General features: G+C 39.5%; 3 protein-coding genes across 9 annotated transcripts; 2 read left to right on the top strand and 1 right to left on the bottom strand.

Moving 5' to 3' along the window:
• Positions 1-1235: 1235 nt before the first annotated feature.
• LOC100254844 (uncharacterized) lies at positions 1236-5507 on the top strand. 2 transcript variants are annotated; one of them, XM_010657691.3, is made up of 6 exons: positions 1236-2218; positions 2450-2550; positions 3627-4231; positions 4311-4404; positions 4517-4882; positions 5003-5507. In XM_010657691.3, the coding sequence occupies exons 1-3, from the start codon at positions 1364-1366 to the stop codon at positions 4201-4203; spliced, it is 1533 nt and encodes a 510-aa protein (XP_010655993.1). In that variant the 5' UTR covers positions 1236-1363; the 3' UTR covers positions 4204-4231; positions 4311-4404; positions 4517-4882; positions 5003-5507. The 2 variants fall into 2 exon arrangements, with proteins under 2 accessions (XP_010655993.1, XP_010655992.1); XM_010657690.3 differs by lacking the exon at positions 4311-4404 and having other exon boundaries at positions 1237-2218.
• Positions 5508-9176: 3669 nt separating this feature from the next.
• On the top strand, positions 9177-13326 carry LOC100244574 (GEM-like protein 4). Its single transcript, XM_010657692.3, has 4 exons — positions 9177-12375; positions 12470-12550; positions 12641-12915; positions 13006-13326. The coding sequence occupies exons 1-4, from the start codon at positions 12279-12281 to the stop codon at positions 13207-13209; spliced, it is 657 nt and encodes a 218-aa protein (XP_010655994.1). The 5' UTR covers positions 9177-12278; the 3' UTR covers positions 13210-13326.
• A 1270-nt stretch (positions 13327-14596) lies between these two features.
• On the bottom strand, positions 14597-17405 carry LOC100266891 (zinc finger CCCH domain-containing protein 48). Of its 6 annotated transcripts, none has more exons than XR_002030978.2 (5): positions 15990-17405; positions 15564-15710; positions 15242-15317; positions 15023-15144; positions 14597-14949 (listed from the first exon to the last, which is right to left on the bottom strand). XR_002030978.2 is itself a non-coding variant. In XM_003633020.4 (4 exons), the coding sequence occupies exons 1-3, from the start codon at positions 16590-16592 to the stop codon at positions 15043-15045; spliced, it is 852 nt and encodes a 283-aa protein (XP_003633068.2). In that variant the 5' UTR covers positions 16593-17405; the 3' UTR covers positions 14597-14949; positions 15023-15042. The 6 variants fall into 6 exon arrangements, 2 of the variants coding, with proteins under 2 accessions (XP_003633068.2, XP_010655996.1); XR_009466689.1 differs by having other exon boundaries at positions 15043-15144; positions 15990-17237; XR_002030977.2 differs by having other exon boundaries at positions 15023-15317.
• Positions 17406-18549: the final 1144 nt, after the last annotated feature.

Below are 18549 nucleotides of genomic sequence, written 5' to 3'. Positions count from 1 at the left end.
TCCACCGTTAGAGGTGTTGAGATCCAGCTGGACCTAGAGAGCATTTGCTGCATTTTCGACCCTGCTCTAGTTGGACTTAGGGTGTTTGAGTCTAAGGCTTGGCCCATTATGCTGGGTTTCGATCCTAGAGAGGCCATTCAGATGATGTGTGGGCTTGCAAACACCCAGGGGATGGGCAAACCATCAGCCCATAGCCTGACCATGATCAGCCAAGTCTTTCACCACATGATCCACTCCATCCTACTACCACGAGGCAGGCACCGAGATGAGGTATCCTACCTTGAGGCATTCCTAGTGGACTCCATTTTGACGGGGAAATGTATTCACGTGGGATATCTGATGATGATGCACATGATATCATGTTGCGAGAGCACGACCCATGTACTCCCTTATGGCCCCTTCCTCACTCCATGGAGGATCGCATGGATCAGCATTAGACTAGCTTCACCTCTCAGTTTGAGTATCTGCAGTAGAGATTTGAGTGTCTGGAGGATCGCATGGATCAGCAGTAGGCTGCATTTGAGCATCTCTAGCAGAGGATTGAGCGCATTGAGAATCGTCAAGAGAGTCAACATGAGGAGATCATGGCTTACCTACACTCCGTGTTTCTACCTCCTCAGCCTTGATTTCATTAAGACCCCCTTTGTTTCTTTTTTATGTTGCCAAAAGAGGGAGAGATATTTAGGATCTAGGATTTAGGAAACCTACATGCATATCATTGTCGTATTATCTGTTTGGATTAGCTTATATGTTTATATTTCATGTACATTTGACTTTACTATATATATGATATGTGTTTACACTGTTTCCTATTGAAAACTTACATGTCTTGATTATCTTGGTTTTAAATTCATAAATTTTGATTGATTGATCCATGATTGGTTTGAGGGGGAGATTTTTCTTCTTCTCCTAGATAACCAAGGTTTTTCATCATCAGGTCAACAAGAATAGCTAAAAGACTATTCTACTCTTATTGATAATATGAAATAACTAAGCTAAAATATTATGTAACAATGAGATGTGAAAATTCAAAGTTAATATATGAGATAAAATTTTGAACTTATAAAATTTTAAATGCTTTAATCATTAAAAAATTAAAATTAAAATATAAATTAGGAGAGTATTTCCAAATAACATTAAACATCGATTTTTTTGCAATAAAATTGGTACTTGAAATCAAATAAACAAACATGGCTATCTTAGTTTTTTCTGGGAGTCATGTAGCCAATTACATGAATAGAAAGCAAGGATTAATCACTCACTTTTCTCTTCTTCTTGTACTTGTTTTATTTCTTTAATTATTCTTATTATATTTCATTTTTAAGGTTCAGGGTTTTAGCCTTTAGGTGAAATCCGTGCTGCAATGCCACTATACTGCTTTCACATTCCACCCACAACTCTAAACCCTAGTCATTTCCACCAAAAATCCCACAAAGTCCTCGGCACCCACAATGAGAAAAGGGTTTTGGCCAGCCGGAAAATTTCCCATGCTGCTCATTCGAGAATTTCACCTCTCTGGACTGTGGATGAGATTGCAGAAGCTGTAAATGGCACAATTGTACAACGGGGTCCTCCAGGACCCATTTGTACGGATACCAGAACCCTTGAACCAGGCCAATGGTTTTTCGCGATCAGGGGCGAAAATTTTGATGCCCATGAGTTCATAACACCCGAATTGGGCCATAAAGGCTGTGTTGGAGTGATTGGAAACTGGGTTTGCCCGAATTGGGACAAGGGCTTTGTGGAAATGGGTGGTGAGACCCTAACTTCATTGGAGAAGATGGCCAATTATGCAAGGAATAAGTTTCACGGCTGTTTGGTTGGGGTAACAGGAAGTGCGGGGAAGACTACTACAAGAACCATGATAGCATTGACTCTTGAAAGCCTAGGCCTGGTTCACCAAACTCATGGGAATGAGAATAATAGAATTGGAGTCTGTTTGTCGTTAATTGGGATTCCTCAGAATGTGGGGTTTGTAGTTTTGGAGTTGGGAATGGATAGAAGAGGAGAGATTATGGAGCTTGCAAGAAAGGCTCGGCCATCCATAAGAGTGATTTTGAATGTGGGGTGTGCTCATTTGGAGAATTTTGCAAGTTTAGAGGAGGTTGCAATGGCAAAAGGGGAGATTTTGGCAGAAGCCAAGCCAGGGGATGTGTGTGTTCTGAATGCAGATGATCCTCTTGTTATGAGCCTTCCTGTTCCTCATGGTGTCAAAAAGGTGAATGAGACTTTATTTTGTTCAATTATTGATGTTTTCATTCACATGCTATTAGGCCTTAGAATATTTTAACTAGTTGAAACAGTTGACTTCAATCGTGGATACAATGTATTAGGTTTTTGAATTTGGTTATGGTTACCAATTTATAGAAATCCAACTGTATCATGTCTTGCATTCAATTAGTGAGATGTTACCCCATGATTACATAGAGAAGTAATCTCTTGGCTTCAGGTGCTATTTGGTCAGAGGTTAGAGTGTGATGTTCGGTTTGCAGCAGAAAAAGTGCATGGGGGTCATGGAGTTCGAGTGGTCCTAGAGAGAAATCATGAAAAGTAAGTTCTTCTGATGCATTGTTCTCCTGAATTAGTAAATATCATGAAATACAGAGAAGTTATATTTACTAGTGTTTAAATTTGTTAATCATTTTATAATGAAATGTGAAAAGAGAAATGTTATGTTTTTGTGTCCTTCATAGTTGAACTCTGTTAGCATCTTATAAAGTACTGCAAATGATTTGATGTTGCTGCTGTAATTATATTTATAACAAAGAAACCATTGCATCTAATTTCAGGGCTATCAATGAGCTCATAACTCATTGACAAGATTTTGTAACATGTCCATGAGGTTGCAAGTTAGATCCCAGTTGAAATTTGAAAACCTATAAAAGTTGAAAGTCTGTAGCACACACATGAATCCTCTTTTGGACTCGGTATGATTAAGATCATAACTTAATCTGCACAAGCTTTAGTGTATGATTTTTTATCCCAGTTGGAAGCAGGTCAACATGAAATTCTCGGAATCCAGCACTTTCAATTTGAACTATTTTGATTCAAAGATCAATTCTTTGCACTTGCCAAATACATCAATACCCTACCTGCATGAATATGATACTTTGTCCAGGAATCATGTAAAGTTTGAAGTGCTTGTAATAAAACATAGAACAAGTTATGCCTTTTCTACTTGACAAACTAATTATTTTTATACCAAAAACATATATCTAAATTGCATTATCATGTGTGGTCAAAACTATTAATTATTCATGAACATAGTAAATCTAAATATTGATTTTTATAAACATTCTGAACTTTTATGGTACAATAAGATTTTTTCCCTGCCATATGTTACATTTGCTCTACTCAAATTTCTTCTTCCGAGATTCTTGTTGGATTTTGTGGCTTCCTCTCTACAGATTTTCCTGATAAAAATGTCCATGGAAGGAATAATCTATAAATATGTGTAGAGCATGAAACTTTTATTTTACTGCATTTATGTCCATAATAGTTTTGCATATGTAATTACCTTCTGTATTTTGACTGTACTGCTGAAAGTTTTTGTCAATGTTAGCATATGTTATTCTTATAGTGCTTATGCTCATATTCCTTACATGACATGTTGGTGCCATATTTAGGGTGGAATTTGTGATTCCCAGCCCAGGTCTGCATTTGGCTCAGAATGCATGTGCGACTGCTGCAGTGGCAGTTGCATTGGGGGTTTCTCTTCCTCAAGTTGGAATATCATTGTCGAGATTTATTCCTGTTAGCATGAGATCAGAGCTTGAAGTTGCAAAAACTGGCATCAAAATTATCAATGATGTTTACAATGCCAACCCTGTTAGCACCAAGGCTGCCATTGAATTACTGAAAAACATTGATTGCAAAGGAAAAAGAGTTGCAATTCTTGGCGATATGCTAGAACTTGGTCAAGCAGAGACAGTGTCTCATGAGATGATGCTAAGCCTTTGTTGTGATTCCCATTTTGATCTAATTGCTCTTGTTGGAAAGCGGTTCCTTAGAGCAGCTGAGAATTTAAATCTAGTTGGGGAAAGAAATTTGTTATATTCACCTGATGCGGAAAGCTTGGCATTTGAAATTGTGCAAAGGTTAAATAGAAATGACGTTATTTTGGTGAAGGGCAGTCGGGGAATGCAAATGGAAAAAGTTGTAGCTGCAATAAAGGCCATGAATCTAGGCTTTCCACATGAATAGTAAGGGGATAGGAATCAACTCAATTTAGGTATTACCTCTTTTCATCACTATGCATGTGTGTATATATATGCAACTTCAACTTAATTTATTGACAGAACTTTTTACAGAATTTTTTTTGTGCAAAACAAAGCTGTCACATAAGATGACTAACTGGAAACCTCAGTTGTTACATTAAAACTACTATGCTATGTTTTATAAAATGTGAGTTACATCTATACTTTTTAGATGGGTTTTACTGATGTCGCCTATTCACTTATTCAATAATTCTTCTGCTTTTCTAACCTTTGGGTTATTTCAATGGCAATAAATGCAGGACTACTTTGTCTAACAACATTTACATGGAAAGGCAGATTTATGGGCTTTGTCGAACCTGTTGATTGCATTCAATTGGAAAACTAGAATTTTGGAGGAACCATATCAATCTTGAGAGTAATTCAGAAGTTTGTCATACGCACGCTATGTTGCAACAAAAAAAAAAGCTGGCAAGATAAGTGGTCTTGAATAGGTGCTTAAAGGGTTCAGCTGTTGGAAAGTTCAGCCTTCTACATTTGTCCCATCACCACCCTCTGAGTGTCATGTCGCAAAGTTAAGAGGCTCTAAACTCCCAACCCCTCCACTTGATCTTCCCAAAAGTTCTCTTTAACCCACATGCTGACTCCTTTTCTACCCTGCCTCCGAGGTACTCTACCCACTCACCACTTGAGAATCAATTAGTTATGATAATTTTTTGACAGTTATTTTTGTGAGGCTTAAAGCATATCACTTGCCTGACTATTATCAGTTGTTTGGTGTCTATCAGGCTGTGATGATTATTGCTACCAGCGCATGAAGAGACAGGGGAAACCTGTTGTATTGTCATCTAAATTGAGGTTCAATCTGGTCTCATTGAAATGACAACATGCATACAGGCTATCAGTCTGTAATCGCTCTGTGGAGTCCCCTATTCATACCAGTTCAGGGTATTCATGATATTCACCTGGCAGTTTGAGTGGAGGAATGTTAAGCTGGTATGGCATGTTCATTTAGGACTTGATGGAAGAATGTTGCTACCTTAAGACCAATGAGTTGTATTTCAATTATGATTATGGGAACTTTGCAATTGGTGAAACAGTTGATGAAAAACAAAGTTGCTCTTGTCCAGCATGTTAATGTGTGTATTTATTTCGTTTTCCACTTTGATGATATCTTGGGGGACTTGAATGCCATGAGCTGTTGTGCATTTTTCTCTGTATTTTATGGAAAGCCTTTTGTCTGTAATTGGTGTTATTAACTTGTAATGAATGTAATACATTTCTATGTGTCCATTCTAAGCCTACTGGTGGAAATACCGAAGCATTACTTGCTTGCTATTGAATTTAACTAGAATTATCTGCTTTTCAAGTTGGTGAGTTTAGTTAGATGAGCTGGCTCTTCCTATGCACAAGGAGTTTCTCTTTTATTGCTTTTCCATAAATGGCAATTCCCAAATAAAAGTGAACCTGCTGTTCCAGTAGCTAACATGACATGCCTTCCAAAAAAGTTCCCATTATTACTCGGTGGGGTTTTCTCTTTGTTGAGAGAGAGAGAGAGAAAAAAACCTTATTCTCATTCATGTATTGTCTACTTACAATTGAGAGATATATATATACAAGGTTAGGAGTCCTAACTACCATACATGTGACCTATATTAACAAGGAAAGATAATATACTATAAATACATTATATTCAACACTCCCCCTCAAGCTGGAGCATATACGTCATATGCACCAAGCTTGTTACAAATATATTTAATCCTAGGACCTCTGAGAGATTTAGTGAAGATGTCTGCTAGTTGATCATTTGAATTAACAAAACTTGTAGCAACACATCCTGATGCGATCTTCTCTCTAATGAAATGACAGTCAACTTCAATATGCTTGGTCCTTTCATGAAAGACTGGATTGGATGCAATATGTAATGCGGCCTGGTTATCACAGATGAGTTTCATCTGTTCATCCTTTCCAAATCTCAACTCTCGAAGAAGATGTCTCAACCATATGAGTTCACATGTTGCCAAAGCCATAGCTCGATACTCGGCTTCAGCGCTAGATCTGGCCACTACATCTTGTTTCTTACTCTTCCAAGATATTAGATTACCTCCAATAAAAACACAGTACCCTGAGGTGGAACGTCTATCTGTGGGTGAGCCAGCCCAATCTGCATCTGTGTAACCAACAACTTGAGTATGACCTCTGTTCTCGTACAATACACCTTGACCTGGTGTACTTTTGATATATCGAAGAATGCGGATTACGGCATCCCAATGGCTATCATATGGTGACTGTAGGAATTGACTAACAACACTCACAGGAAAAGAAATGTCTGGACGAGTAATGGTGAGATAGTTCAATTTACCTACGAGCCGTCGATATCTCCCAGGGTCTCCTAAAGGCTTCCCCTGTCCTGGTACAAGTTTGACATTCGGATCCATAGGTGTGTCTACCGGTTTACAGTCTAACATACTGGTTTCTTCCAAAATGTCTAAAGCATACTTCCTTTGGGAAAGGACCACACCAGAACTGGATTGAGCTATCTCAATTCCCAAGAAATACTTGAGTTTCCCCAAGTCTTTGGTCTGAAAGTGGGTAAAAAGATGTTGCTTTAGTTTCTGAATACCATCCTGATCACTGCCTGTAATGACGATGTCGTCCACATAAACAACCAGATAAATACATTGCCCCAAGGAGTTATGATGATAAAAAATTGAATGGTCTGCTGTACTGCGAAGCATGCCAAACTCTTGAACAACAGAACTAAAACGGCTAAACCATGCTCGAGGAGATTGTTTCAAGCCATATAGAGAACGGCGTAACCTGCACACTAAACCAGACTCCCCCTGAGCAACAAAACCAGGAGGTTGCTTCATATAAACTTCCTCGGCAAGATCACCATGAAGGAAGACATTTTTAATATCCAACTGATAAAGAGGCCAAGAACACATAGCAGCCATGGAGAGAAGCAAGCGGACAGAAGCAATCTTGGCAACAGGGGAGAATGTGTCACCATAATCAGAACCATAAACTTGAGTATAGCCTTTAGCAACTAAGCGGGCCTTAAGGCGATCAACCTGACCATCAGGACCAACCTTAACTACATAGACCCAACGACAACCAACTGTAGATTTACCAGAGGGTAAAACAACAAGATCCCAAGTGCCATTAGAGTGCAAAGCAGCCATTTCATCCACCATTGCCTGTTGCCAGCCTGGATGGGAAAGAGCTTCATGGGTGCTCTTTGGAAGAGAAACAGAGGATATAGCAGAAACAAAAGCAGAATAGGGTGAAGATAATCAATGATAACTCAAAAAATTGTAAATAGGATGAGGATTACGAGTAGAGCAAGTACCTTTCCGAATAGCAATGGGTAAGTCATTAGGAGAAGGCAGAGCCAGGGCAGGTGAAGCCGAAGGGATAGGAAGTGAGTCAGCAGGTGCCTCAGGAAAAGGGAGAGGAGCAACGACACGAGGGCGACGATGATAAACCTGAAGTGGTCGAGGGGGCATAGCATCAGGTGGGGAGACAATGGGAATGGGCAAGACTTCAGAAACAGGAAGAGACTCAGAAGTGGTGGAAAAGAATGGTGAGTCCTCAAAGAAGGTGACATCAGCGGAGATAAAGTATCGATGAGTCTCAAGGGAATAACAATGATAACCCTTCTGAAGTCTGGAATATCCCAAAAAGAGGCACTTCATGGCTTTGGCGGAAAGCTTGGCCTGTCTAGGAGTGAGAATATGAACAAAGCAAGTACAACCAAAGACACGAGGAGGAAGGAAATAAAGTGGTTGGTCAGGGAAGAGAAGGGAGTGAGGAATCTGATCGTGTAAGACAGAGGAGGGCATACGATTAATCAAATAACAAGCGGTAAGAACAGCGTCCCCCCAAAAACGAAAAGGAACGTGACTATGGAGGAGGAGAGTATGAGCTGTCTCAACAAGATGTCGATTCTTGCGTTTAGCTACCCCATTTTGTTGAGGAGTATGAGCACAAGAAGACTGATGAAGAAGCCCATGATGAGACATAAACGAAGTAAATTGGGCTGAAAAATATTCCCTGGCATTGTCACTGCGTAACACACGAATAGAAATATTGAACTGGGTTTGGATTTCAGTATAAAATTTCTGGAAAATAGAGTATAACTCAGCTCGATTTTTCATTAAAAATAACCAAGTACATCGAGAATAGTCATCAATGAAAGTGACAAAATACTGAAATCCTAAAGTAGACGCAGTCCGACAAGGACCCCAAACATCAGTGTGGACAAGCTCAAAAGGAGACTTTGCCCGATTATTCAAACGCTTTGGGAACGAGACACGAGTATGTTTCCCAAGCTGACATGACTCACACGGAAGCGACGACAAAGTGGAAAAACGAGGAACCATCTTCTGGAACTTGGAGAGACTAGGGTGGCCCAGACGATTGTGAATGAGGAGAGGAGCATCAGTGGAAATGCAAACTGCAGGAGATGAATCTGAGGTGAGGTGATAGAGGCCTTGAGACTCACATCCTATGCCAATCGTCTTCCCCGTACTCCGGTCCTGCAAGGTCACAAATTTATCAGAAAAGGTAATAGAGCAATTAAGAGTACGAGTGATTTTGCTGATGGAAATAAGATTAAAAGGACATTCAGGAGTATAAAGGACAGAAGTGAGAGGTAGAGAAGGCAGAGGAAGGGCCAAACCAATACCTTTAGCCACAGTTTGAGAACCATTAGCTAAGGTAACAGTAGGTAAATCAGAGGTAGTAGTAATAGAGGAGAAAAGATCCTTATTACCAGATAAGTGATCAGATGCTCCAGAATCTAGAATCCAGGGTCCAAGAGAAGATGTGTGGGTAAGGCAGGCAGAGGCATTACCAGGCTGGGCAACAGAGGCAATAGAAGCCTGAGATGTCTGAGATGCGGAGGAGCTCGGAGGCTGAGGCAGCGGAGAATCAGAGGACTGGGCCATATGGGCAGTGCGAGGAGGTCTTCCATGTAACTGATAGCAACGATCGCGAGTGTGGCCAAGTTTATTGCAATAGGTGCAATGAGGACGTTGGCCTCTACCTCGGGTACCACTGCGTCCTCCTCGAGAGGTAGTTTGAGAAACTAACACAGAAGAATCTGAAGCGCTATCAGATGGCAAAGTCTGAGTGGACGAGATACGGAGGAGGCGAGCAAACACATCATCCAAGGACGGAACTGATGAACTACCAAGAATCTGATCACGAATAGGCTCAAGATCCGGACGGAGGCCAATAAGAGTAAGGACCATGAAGAACTTGTCAAGCTGTGTTTGTTGTGCCCCAACATCAGGAGTAAGAGGCATCACAGTCAAGAACTGCTCCTTAAGAGAGGCAATCTGACCAATATAAGTAGATAGATCCAAGTCCTGTTGGCTGATATGGACAATAGCAGAAGCCACCTTATAAAGACGCTGGATATCATTCGTGTATAATCCTTTGGCCTGAGTCCAAAATTTAAAACAAGTTTTATAGGCCTGAAGATGAAGAAGAATCCTGGGATCAACCGATTGCTATAATACACTACATAACTGTGCATCTATCTTCCTCCACTGTACGCGGTCAATCTCAGGGATATCTGCCTCCTGGGTAACCAAGTGATCCTCATATCCTTGACCCATAAACCAAAGTTCAACAGAGGCAGACCAGGAGAGATAATTCTCACTGCCAACCAATTTCTCTGAGGTAATCATAGGAGATCCAGAGATAACAAAGGTAAAGATCTGATTTTTGGTGGTCATATTCACATATTTGGATCGAAGAGAGCCCTAAGACGGGTTCAGATTTCGGCGGAGAGAGAAAAAACAGTGAAACCACGGCTGTGAGAGGTGCAATCAATGGAGAAAAAAAGGTCGTGACATGCCTGGAGAGGAAGAGAAGCAGCACCCAAGCCTCGGAGATGGAGGGGGAGCCCTGTCGGAGGTGGCCGGAATGGCAAGAAAGCCAAAAACAGGGAAAAAATGGAGATGCAGGGCTCGGGGAGGACTGCCGGAGGGCTAGAAGGCCAAGATGGCGCCGGACGAGCCTGGAGAGGTGTCGGAAGTGGCCGGAAAGTGAGCCACGCGCCGTCACGCGCCGGCGCGTGGGGGCGCGTGAGAGGCCGGTTTCCGGTGGGGTTTCCACTGGCGTGTAGATCAGCCTCCGACGTTTCGGAATATGTGGTCGTTACCCGGAAAATAGGTCGCCGGAAAATTTCGCCGGAAAAGGGTGCCGGCGTGGTGGAGATCCGACGGCGATGAGGTTGTCCGGAGTGGTTCGGGAAGAGAATGAGGGGACCGGAGTGAAACACGGTCACTGGACAGTTCACCGGAATTGATTACACGGCTAAACCGAAAAAAAAAAAATTAGGTTTTCTCCTTTGGCTCTGATACCATGTTGAGAGAGAGAGAGAGAGAAAAACCTTATTCTCATTCATGTATTGTCTATTTACAATTGAGAGATATATATATACAAGGATAGGAGTCCTAACTACCATACATGTGACCTATATTAACAAGGAAAGATAATATACTATAAATACATTATATTCAACACTCTTAGTTCCAGGCTTACCAATCTCTGTCTCATTTTTGTGTCAAAATTCATAGGATCTGATTTAGCTTCTCCCCTCAAGCAATGCTAACCACCACCTTACAAAAGACCAAAATTTCAATGATTTCTTTCTTTACTATTATTTTACTGGTGCCAACTTTCCTGAACCCTCTTCATTCCAGATTCTCCAAACTTCACAAGTTCTCACTGAGATTTAGGATTATGAATCTTGCTGGAGATCCCTTAAAGCAAGCAATGGTCTACCAAAATCCACAGCATCAGTATTCTGTGGGTGATAAAGGATTCATTATGAAACTTGCTGGGTCCCTTGGATATTGTGATAAATGAAAGATTCATTGTATCGTTCATCAACATGTATTGTTCAACGCAGGTCTTGGACTCTTAAGTTTGTTGTGGTTTAATGTAGAGACTTGACATTTGGAAAGGGTGAAGCATCGTTAATCAGCCCCGTCTACCACCCCTTTTCCTTAAATTCTAAGGATGAGGATAAAAGAGAAGATAAAAAGACTGAGAAGAAGCATGAGATTTGCACATGGCAAGCTGGTCCTATCAGGTTTAAGAATAGTGAGTTTTCCTTTTATAACCACTTTAATCAACACTTGAACTCATAGGTTGCTCTTTTAAGGGCCTTTCCTTTTCCTCAGATGGGAAATCTCCAAGAATATCATTCTTCTGTGAATCTAAGCTCTCAAGAGCTTCTATTTTTTTTTTGTTGGTCTAAAACAGGTCTGGTTGTTCCACAATTGCAGTGAACTCCATCTTGAGTTGTAGAATCACTAATGCCTGGGAAATTACTGAGAACTTCTGTCTGAGTACCATTCCATTTTCAACCTTTTAGAACAAAGAGGCTGTTTAGTTTGATTGTTATTTTCAATCTTCCTCTGTGAAACCATTAAAATGTCTTATCTTTTAGCTTGTAATTTGGTTGATGTAATGCCTTCTCATTTCCCGTTTTTCATATAGAATTAAAAGAGGTCTGGCATCAAAAAGCTAAAATGCCAGCTCAAAAAGATGCATCTTCACATACTCTCTGAGTCAGCTTAAAGAAAGAAGTAACATATGGTGCCTGTTAGGATTGAATAATTGAACTGCTGACCAAATATATAATACATATGTATATGTGTCTAACTGTATTTAACCAAATACACCTTTCTTGTGATATCTTGGGGAATTGAACAAAAGAAGAATAGGTCCTTCTTACCATAGCTTTTCAGAAATGGCCGAACACATCATCTCAGACTGTTTTTAAATAAAGTCATTTTTTCAAAAAGCTCATAACTGCGCCTTTATTCATGTTGATGAGCAATGGACGAGTCATCAACTAGAACTTGAAGATTCACACCCACTATTTCTATCCCTTTAAATGCACCTGTATTTTGCAGGTTTTGATTAACCTCAAAGCGTTTCTTCAATCTCTTGAAAGTAGAGTGTTCCAGACTTACGTGTTGCAGATAACTGACAAGGCAGCTGGAGATACAGATACTGAATTGCGGCACTTCTAACAATATGAAGAACCAACTCCAAGAACACATTATTGGAATCCCAGTCAGCTGCCAATATGATAAGCCATCTCCTTCAAATGTATCTGGGGCAATCATCCCAAGTAAAACTCTCTCTGTCTCTTGCTTATCAGTTTTAGTCATAAACGACTTCAAAATGGAAGTTGTTTTACCAATGGGGTTGTCTTGAAATTGCAGAAAAAATGAATTCAATGAATTATAGGATGAACAACAACAGGAAGAAGGCAGACAATTTTGTGGATGGAGTCCGAGAGCATGGTAAGTTTGTAACAGTTTCTTTTTTGCTACAGTTTATTTAAGAATTGTGAACATCCTGACTTTAACTATCTTTCATTTATAAAACTGCAGTGAGATTAGGGCTTAAGTTCTCTGAAACTGTGAAGGGAAAGTTGAGCTTGGGGGCTAGGATTCTTCAACTTGGGGGAGTGAAGAGAGTTTTCAGGCAAAATTTTGGTGCTAGAGAAGGAGAAAAGCTATTGAAGGTTTCCCAATGCTATTTATCGACAACAGCAGGCCCTATAGCTGGCCTCCTCTTTATCTCCACTCAAAGAGTTGCCTTTTGTAGTGAAAGATCAATCAAATTTTCTTCTCCAAATGGTGAATTAGTTGGAATCCATTATAAGGTGGGTTACTCGCCTAACTCTCTCTATGTCAATCCATCTCCCTTTCCATGATTTTTGGACATCTAAGTAAATTCTTTTTCTTTTGTGCAGGTCTCTATCCCACTAAGAAAGATAAAGAGGGCCAACCAAAGCGAGAATATGAAAAAGCCATCTCAGAAGTACATGGAAATTGTTACTATGGATAACTTTGAGTTCTGGTTTATGGGATTCTTGAATTACCAGAAAGCTTTCAGCTATCTTCAACAGGCAATCTCTCAAGTGCAGAATCCAGTCCAAGGTGATTCAATCCAATAAGTTCTTCCCTCCTGCTTCAACAAATGTATTTACACAAACCTGATAAAGCTCTGCACAGTTGAAGGCTTTGTACAAATATTTTTTTTTGTTAATGAGAAATGATCTTCAATTCTTCAACCCTTATTTTCTACTCAGTCATTGAACAAGTTCTTCCCAAGTGATAATTGTGCTAGTACTTGAGTAGCTTGGGGAGATGAAATCTTTCATCTCCCTGGGGTTCTCAACAACCAAACACAATTTGCTGAAACTGTGGTAAGATTGGGGGCTAAGATATCTGAACTGTGAAATAGAAGTTGAGCTTGGGGCCAAGGATTCCTCAAATTGGAGGATTACGATAGTTTTCATGCAAATTTTCAGTGTTGAAAAAGAAGCTGTTGAAGGATTCTGACTTGAGTTTTATGGGGTTTGTGAATTATCAGAAAGCTTTCAACTATCTTCAACAAGCAATCTTTCAAGCCTAGAATCCACTATAAAAGAAAAGCGGTTCAAGCCAATACATTTCTTCCCTCTGCTTCATCTGCTGATATGCTTAGCAAGAGCCCAACAAAGCTCCAAACATGCATTTTTTTAAACGTTGCTTTTCCATAAGTAGATAGAATCAGTCACTCTAGGGTAGTTCACTGGTAGCCATGGCTTTTGATCTTTCAAAACAATATTTAACATCCTCACCCTTTAGACATCTAGAATTCACAAGTTCTCCCTGAGACTGAAAAGGGTTCAGAAGAATTCAACTAGTAATCATTCCTCCACACCCTTCCATAAGTTTGTTGAAGTTGCTCTTGCCCAGACCTAAATAGAAGGTCATGCTACCATTGTCATTGTCTGTAAGACTCTTAACTAATACCTATGTTTCCATTCTTCTTGGCAACTGCTCCCATGAGTGTCTAAACTTCAAACTAACAGGGCTGGAATTGGCATATACAGCAGGCCATATAGACACTTTAACGGCTGCAAATCCTGGTTTGATATATGCTGGAGAGGCAGATTACGTCAAATTTTTCCGTCAGCCAGGCTATAGCACTAAGAACTCCCAGATTATGTCAAAACCAACATAAATTTTTTTAACATCAGCTACAAACCTCATTAGTTTTTAACTAAAACATTGGTGTATTTTAACAACAAAGAGGACAATGTTTCCCTTCATATATCCTGAATCCATGTAAATAAACTTTCACTACTGAACTTGGGTGTAACTAGTTTACAGAGTAATCAATGAGGTGGGACTAAGTAATGACCACCCCAACATTGGATCCACAATTTTTCTGCAACTCTTAAAAATACAGTGGTTCAAACACTAGATTCCAAGCAAGACTTGGGAGCAATGATAAATGAAGCAAGACCTAGGAACAATTCAAGCAAAATTAGGAGTGACCCCCAAAACAAATAGTTGAAAATGGAAATACTAATATGACAATGAATTTTCTTTGAATGAATGCTGATTACAAATTTACAGTTTGTAAGAATTCTTCGTGTCGATGATTATATTCACAACCTACTAAAAGCCTCTATACAGTTTTCAATAGAAATATCATGAACATGACGGAACAAAACAAGAAACAGAGAATGGCTTTCTGGAGATGACAGCTGCCTTCCATCATTCAGGATGCCAATGAAGTTGGCTCCGCCTGCCATTTCCAAACATCAACTTGTCCAGTTCCATCCCCAGTGAAAAAAGGTTCCCCAGGACCTATTTGAATTTCTCGGACTTCTTTTGCAAATATCCTGGCCCTCTCGGTGAATCTATGGCATAACAAATAAAATTAGTCCACCAAGAAGCAAGGAAGAATAATGGAATTATGAAGAGAAACACAACCTAAAAAGTGATGTTTATACTCATGATGGTAATTCATATAGCCGAACAGAATTGTCATTGCAAGAGCACAACAGTATTGGTTTTCCTTCTGAAACGTTCATACCAAAAAGAGCAAGCACACCCTGTAACAAGAAGCAGAATATATCACCATTATTGCTCACATTCCCTTGATAAAAAGGTTCGTAGAAGCAAACCAAAATGCACAAAACCAAAATCCACCATGATATAAAAAGAAATGAATGACAATAACTTGCATGTCCTTCATTATGTGTATAGGTCACGTCCAAGTTGCCACCTTCAGTAGCAAACCAAAACAAGAATCAGAACCTATTTCTGCTGAAGTTGCTCAATGAAACTGGTTTTCAAGTGCTATTTTTCCAATCCACATACTTTGTATAGCTTCGACAATTTTGCAGTTTTCACAAAATGGGAAATGATAAAACAAACACCGTTAATATAAAAACACAAGCTGACATATTTCCAAACCACTCTGCATAGAAAAATGATATAATGCTAGAGAAAAGAGCTTAATTAAACCTACTCTTATTGTATTGTCCATGGAACCAGAATATAGCCTCCCACCACCTACTGAGAGCGAAACCACAGCACCATTGTCGCCTCCCAATGTTGTAGCCAGCTCAAATGCATTGGTTTCCTTTTTGGGTTTCCATGCATATATAGTGCCATTCTGCAGCACCAAAAATTAAAAATAATATATAACTTTGTAGTGTGACCCCAGCATGTTGTAATAGTGAAAGAGAAAAAAAAAAAAAAAAAAGGTTGGACTCAAATGTGCACAATCTTTCACACTGCCATTGTCAGGTTGTAAAGCAGGATTGGAAGTTGGACTCCATTAGTCATTTACAGGGGTCAGATGATATACCAAATCATTACCATTCCTGAGAGCAGGACACAGAAAGTCACACTAGGTATAAGGAGTGATCAAGAAATTTACTGCACCAAGTACCTTAATGTGCCCATTAAGCTCGGCCAACTCGAAAACCCCATGGCCCTTAAACCATGAATGGAGACACCGGCACTTATCTGCCTCCACACAATTTCCATGTAGCCAGTACTTGCAGACCCTATCTCCAATTACTTTCTGTATAATTCCATTTCCAGAGCTACTTCCTGCTCTTGTTGCACTTGATGAACACCTTAGATTAGTTGAGTCCCATTCACCCTTCTGTTCAGAATAGAGACTCCTCTCCCTGTTGTTTCCATGGGATTGATTTGAAGCTAATGAACACTTTGGAGTTGTTGAACCTGATGACCCCTGCAGAGTTTTTGAAGTTGAATCACTCTTCAAATCAGAGTCGGGATTCCTCTGCCAGCAGTTTTTGCGGAACTGAATTGATATTTGATAGTGGGCGTTTTGGGGCAAGTCTTGGTGCAGGAACCTACAAGGGTTTCTGTTGCACCTCCCACGGAGCCAAAAGGAACAAACCATGTTGTTCACATGTCTTCCTCCCCTTTCATCTTTGCCTTTGTCTCCAACCAATCTTGATGGCTTGATGTCCATGGCTATATCACAAAAAATACGTAGGTAGAACATGTAAGTTTGCTGCATCAAACACAACCTTCAAAACCCCAATATCAACATCGAGAAACCCCTTAAATCTTTGACCCTCAGAAATCCATCACGAACAGCCACTAATCGTCAATTAACATAAAACAACTTGATCTCTTCAACATCCATCAAAACACTTAACTTTCCAATTCTTAATACAAAGCCCTAAGAAATCCACCATGGATAATCATAAATCAACCATCAAAACCTTCTTCCAATTCTCAATTTAATATCCTAAAAATTCCACAATGTACAATCAAAGAAATCCTTCAAAACCTTAATACTAATATCAATCAAACCCCTACACAATCTTCAATTCTCAGTACCTATCCCTAAGAAAGCGACCATGTACAATCAATGAACCCTTAAAAACTTCAATCCAAAACTTCAAATCAGTAAAAACGACTCTACACATGAAAAAAGGCTTCACAAAGAAGAAAAAGTTTCATAAAATCTCGCTACCAATCTAAGAAATGATAAAAGTTCTACACACTTGATATTCGCGGCCAACAATTTCATTCGAGAATAAGTCATTTGTAGCCCTCGATTGATCTTTGAAATCAAGAAAACATCATTTTTGCCTTCCATATTGTGATCAAGGTGAAAGAATTACAAGGACATATTCTTTTGTAAAGAATATTACCAAAAAGATTGTACCCTACAATTTATAAATAATTTGTTTCACATATTTTTCCTATTTTTTTGCTTACATCATAAGACTATTAGCGAAATTTATGCTTAGAAATTTCTAGCACGCTTGGTGGGACCTCTTTGCCTTTCATCTCTTTTGCAAAAAAAAAAAAAAAAAAAAATGATCACTATTAAGATGATGACATCTAAAAAAGTTCAAGTTATGCATAATGACAAAGGTGATGACAAGATTGTCATTACCCAATTGACACGTAGCATGTCTACAAGCCTTGTGACTCATAACAAAGTGAAATTGACTATTGCACCACCAAGAAAGTTAGCAAGTGAGCACACTCATTTGCTAAAAACAACGAGGACACAACGTTTACCAATTAGTCATCACTTTGGCCTCTTTAGAGGCAAAGGGACAAAGTTCTCACAATAAGGAAACACATCATTCAACACTAAAGGACTCTAGGGATAAGCCTCCCTACTTTGTAATTGATGCCAACTCATGCACTCGCTCACTAATTGGGGTGTCAAAGCAAGACAACTCTTCCGACTAGTCTAGCTCTTTCACTTCTTCCTTCTCGATGACCATGTCGGTAATGACAACCGACACTATATCCATAGAAGAACGACTAGCAGAGATGACTCATGTCATCACCAAACTCACCAAGACTGTTGAAGAGAAAAATCTGCAAATAGCCTCTCTCATGAGCAAGGTTGAGGCACAAGTGCAAAACACAATTGAGTTAAGTCAAGTACTCACTCACCCTATAGGGATCGGGTCTCCAAGTGATGCACCACTTGTGTCTAAGTCGGTGCAAGCTGGGAAATAAACTATTGAATCTACCTTGATGATGTCACTATCTATCCAACAACTTCTGAACATGATAACTAACACCATCAAAGCGCAATATGGTGGATCCTCATGAAGTACATTCATGTACTCTAAGCCTTACACCAAGAGAATTGATAACCTTTGTATGCCATGGGTTATCAACCTCCAAAGTTTCAGCCATTCAACGGAAATGGAAATCCAAAACAACATGTTGCCAGCTTCATCGAAACTTATAATAATGCATGTACAAAAGATGACTTATTGGTCAAACAATTTGTTTGATCTCTCCAAGGGAATGCCTTTGATTGGGACATAGACCTTACACTTGAGCGCATTAACAACTATAAAAATGAAATTAAACTAAATATGATATTTTTTTATTCTCTTTCCACAACCCAATACCAAAAATCATTAAACATAATATTTTTTTTTGAGTGACAAGTGTTTTACTAAGGGTCTATTTGGTCATTTTTTTCATTGCTT

The sequence above is a fragment of the Vitis vinifera genome, chromosome 10 (genome assembly GCF_030704535.1).
Source record: "Vitis vinifera cultivar Pinot Noir 40024 chromosome 10, ASM3070453v1".
NCBI lineage: Eukaryota > Viridiplantae > Streptophyta > Magnoliopsida > Vitales > Vitaceae > Vitis > Vitis vinifera.
The sequence above is the reverse complement of the archived record's forward strand: the minus strand, read 5'-3'. Positions and strand labels throughout refer to the sequence as shown.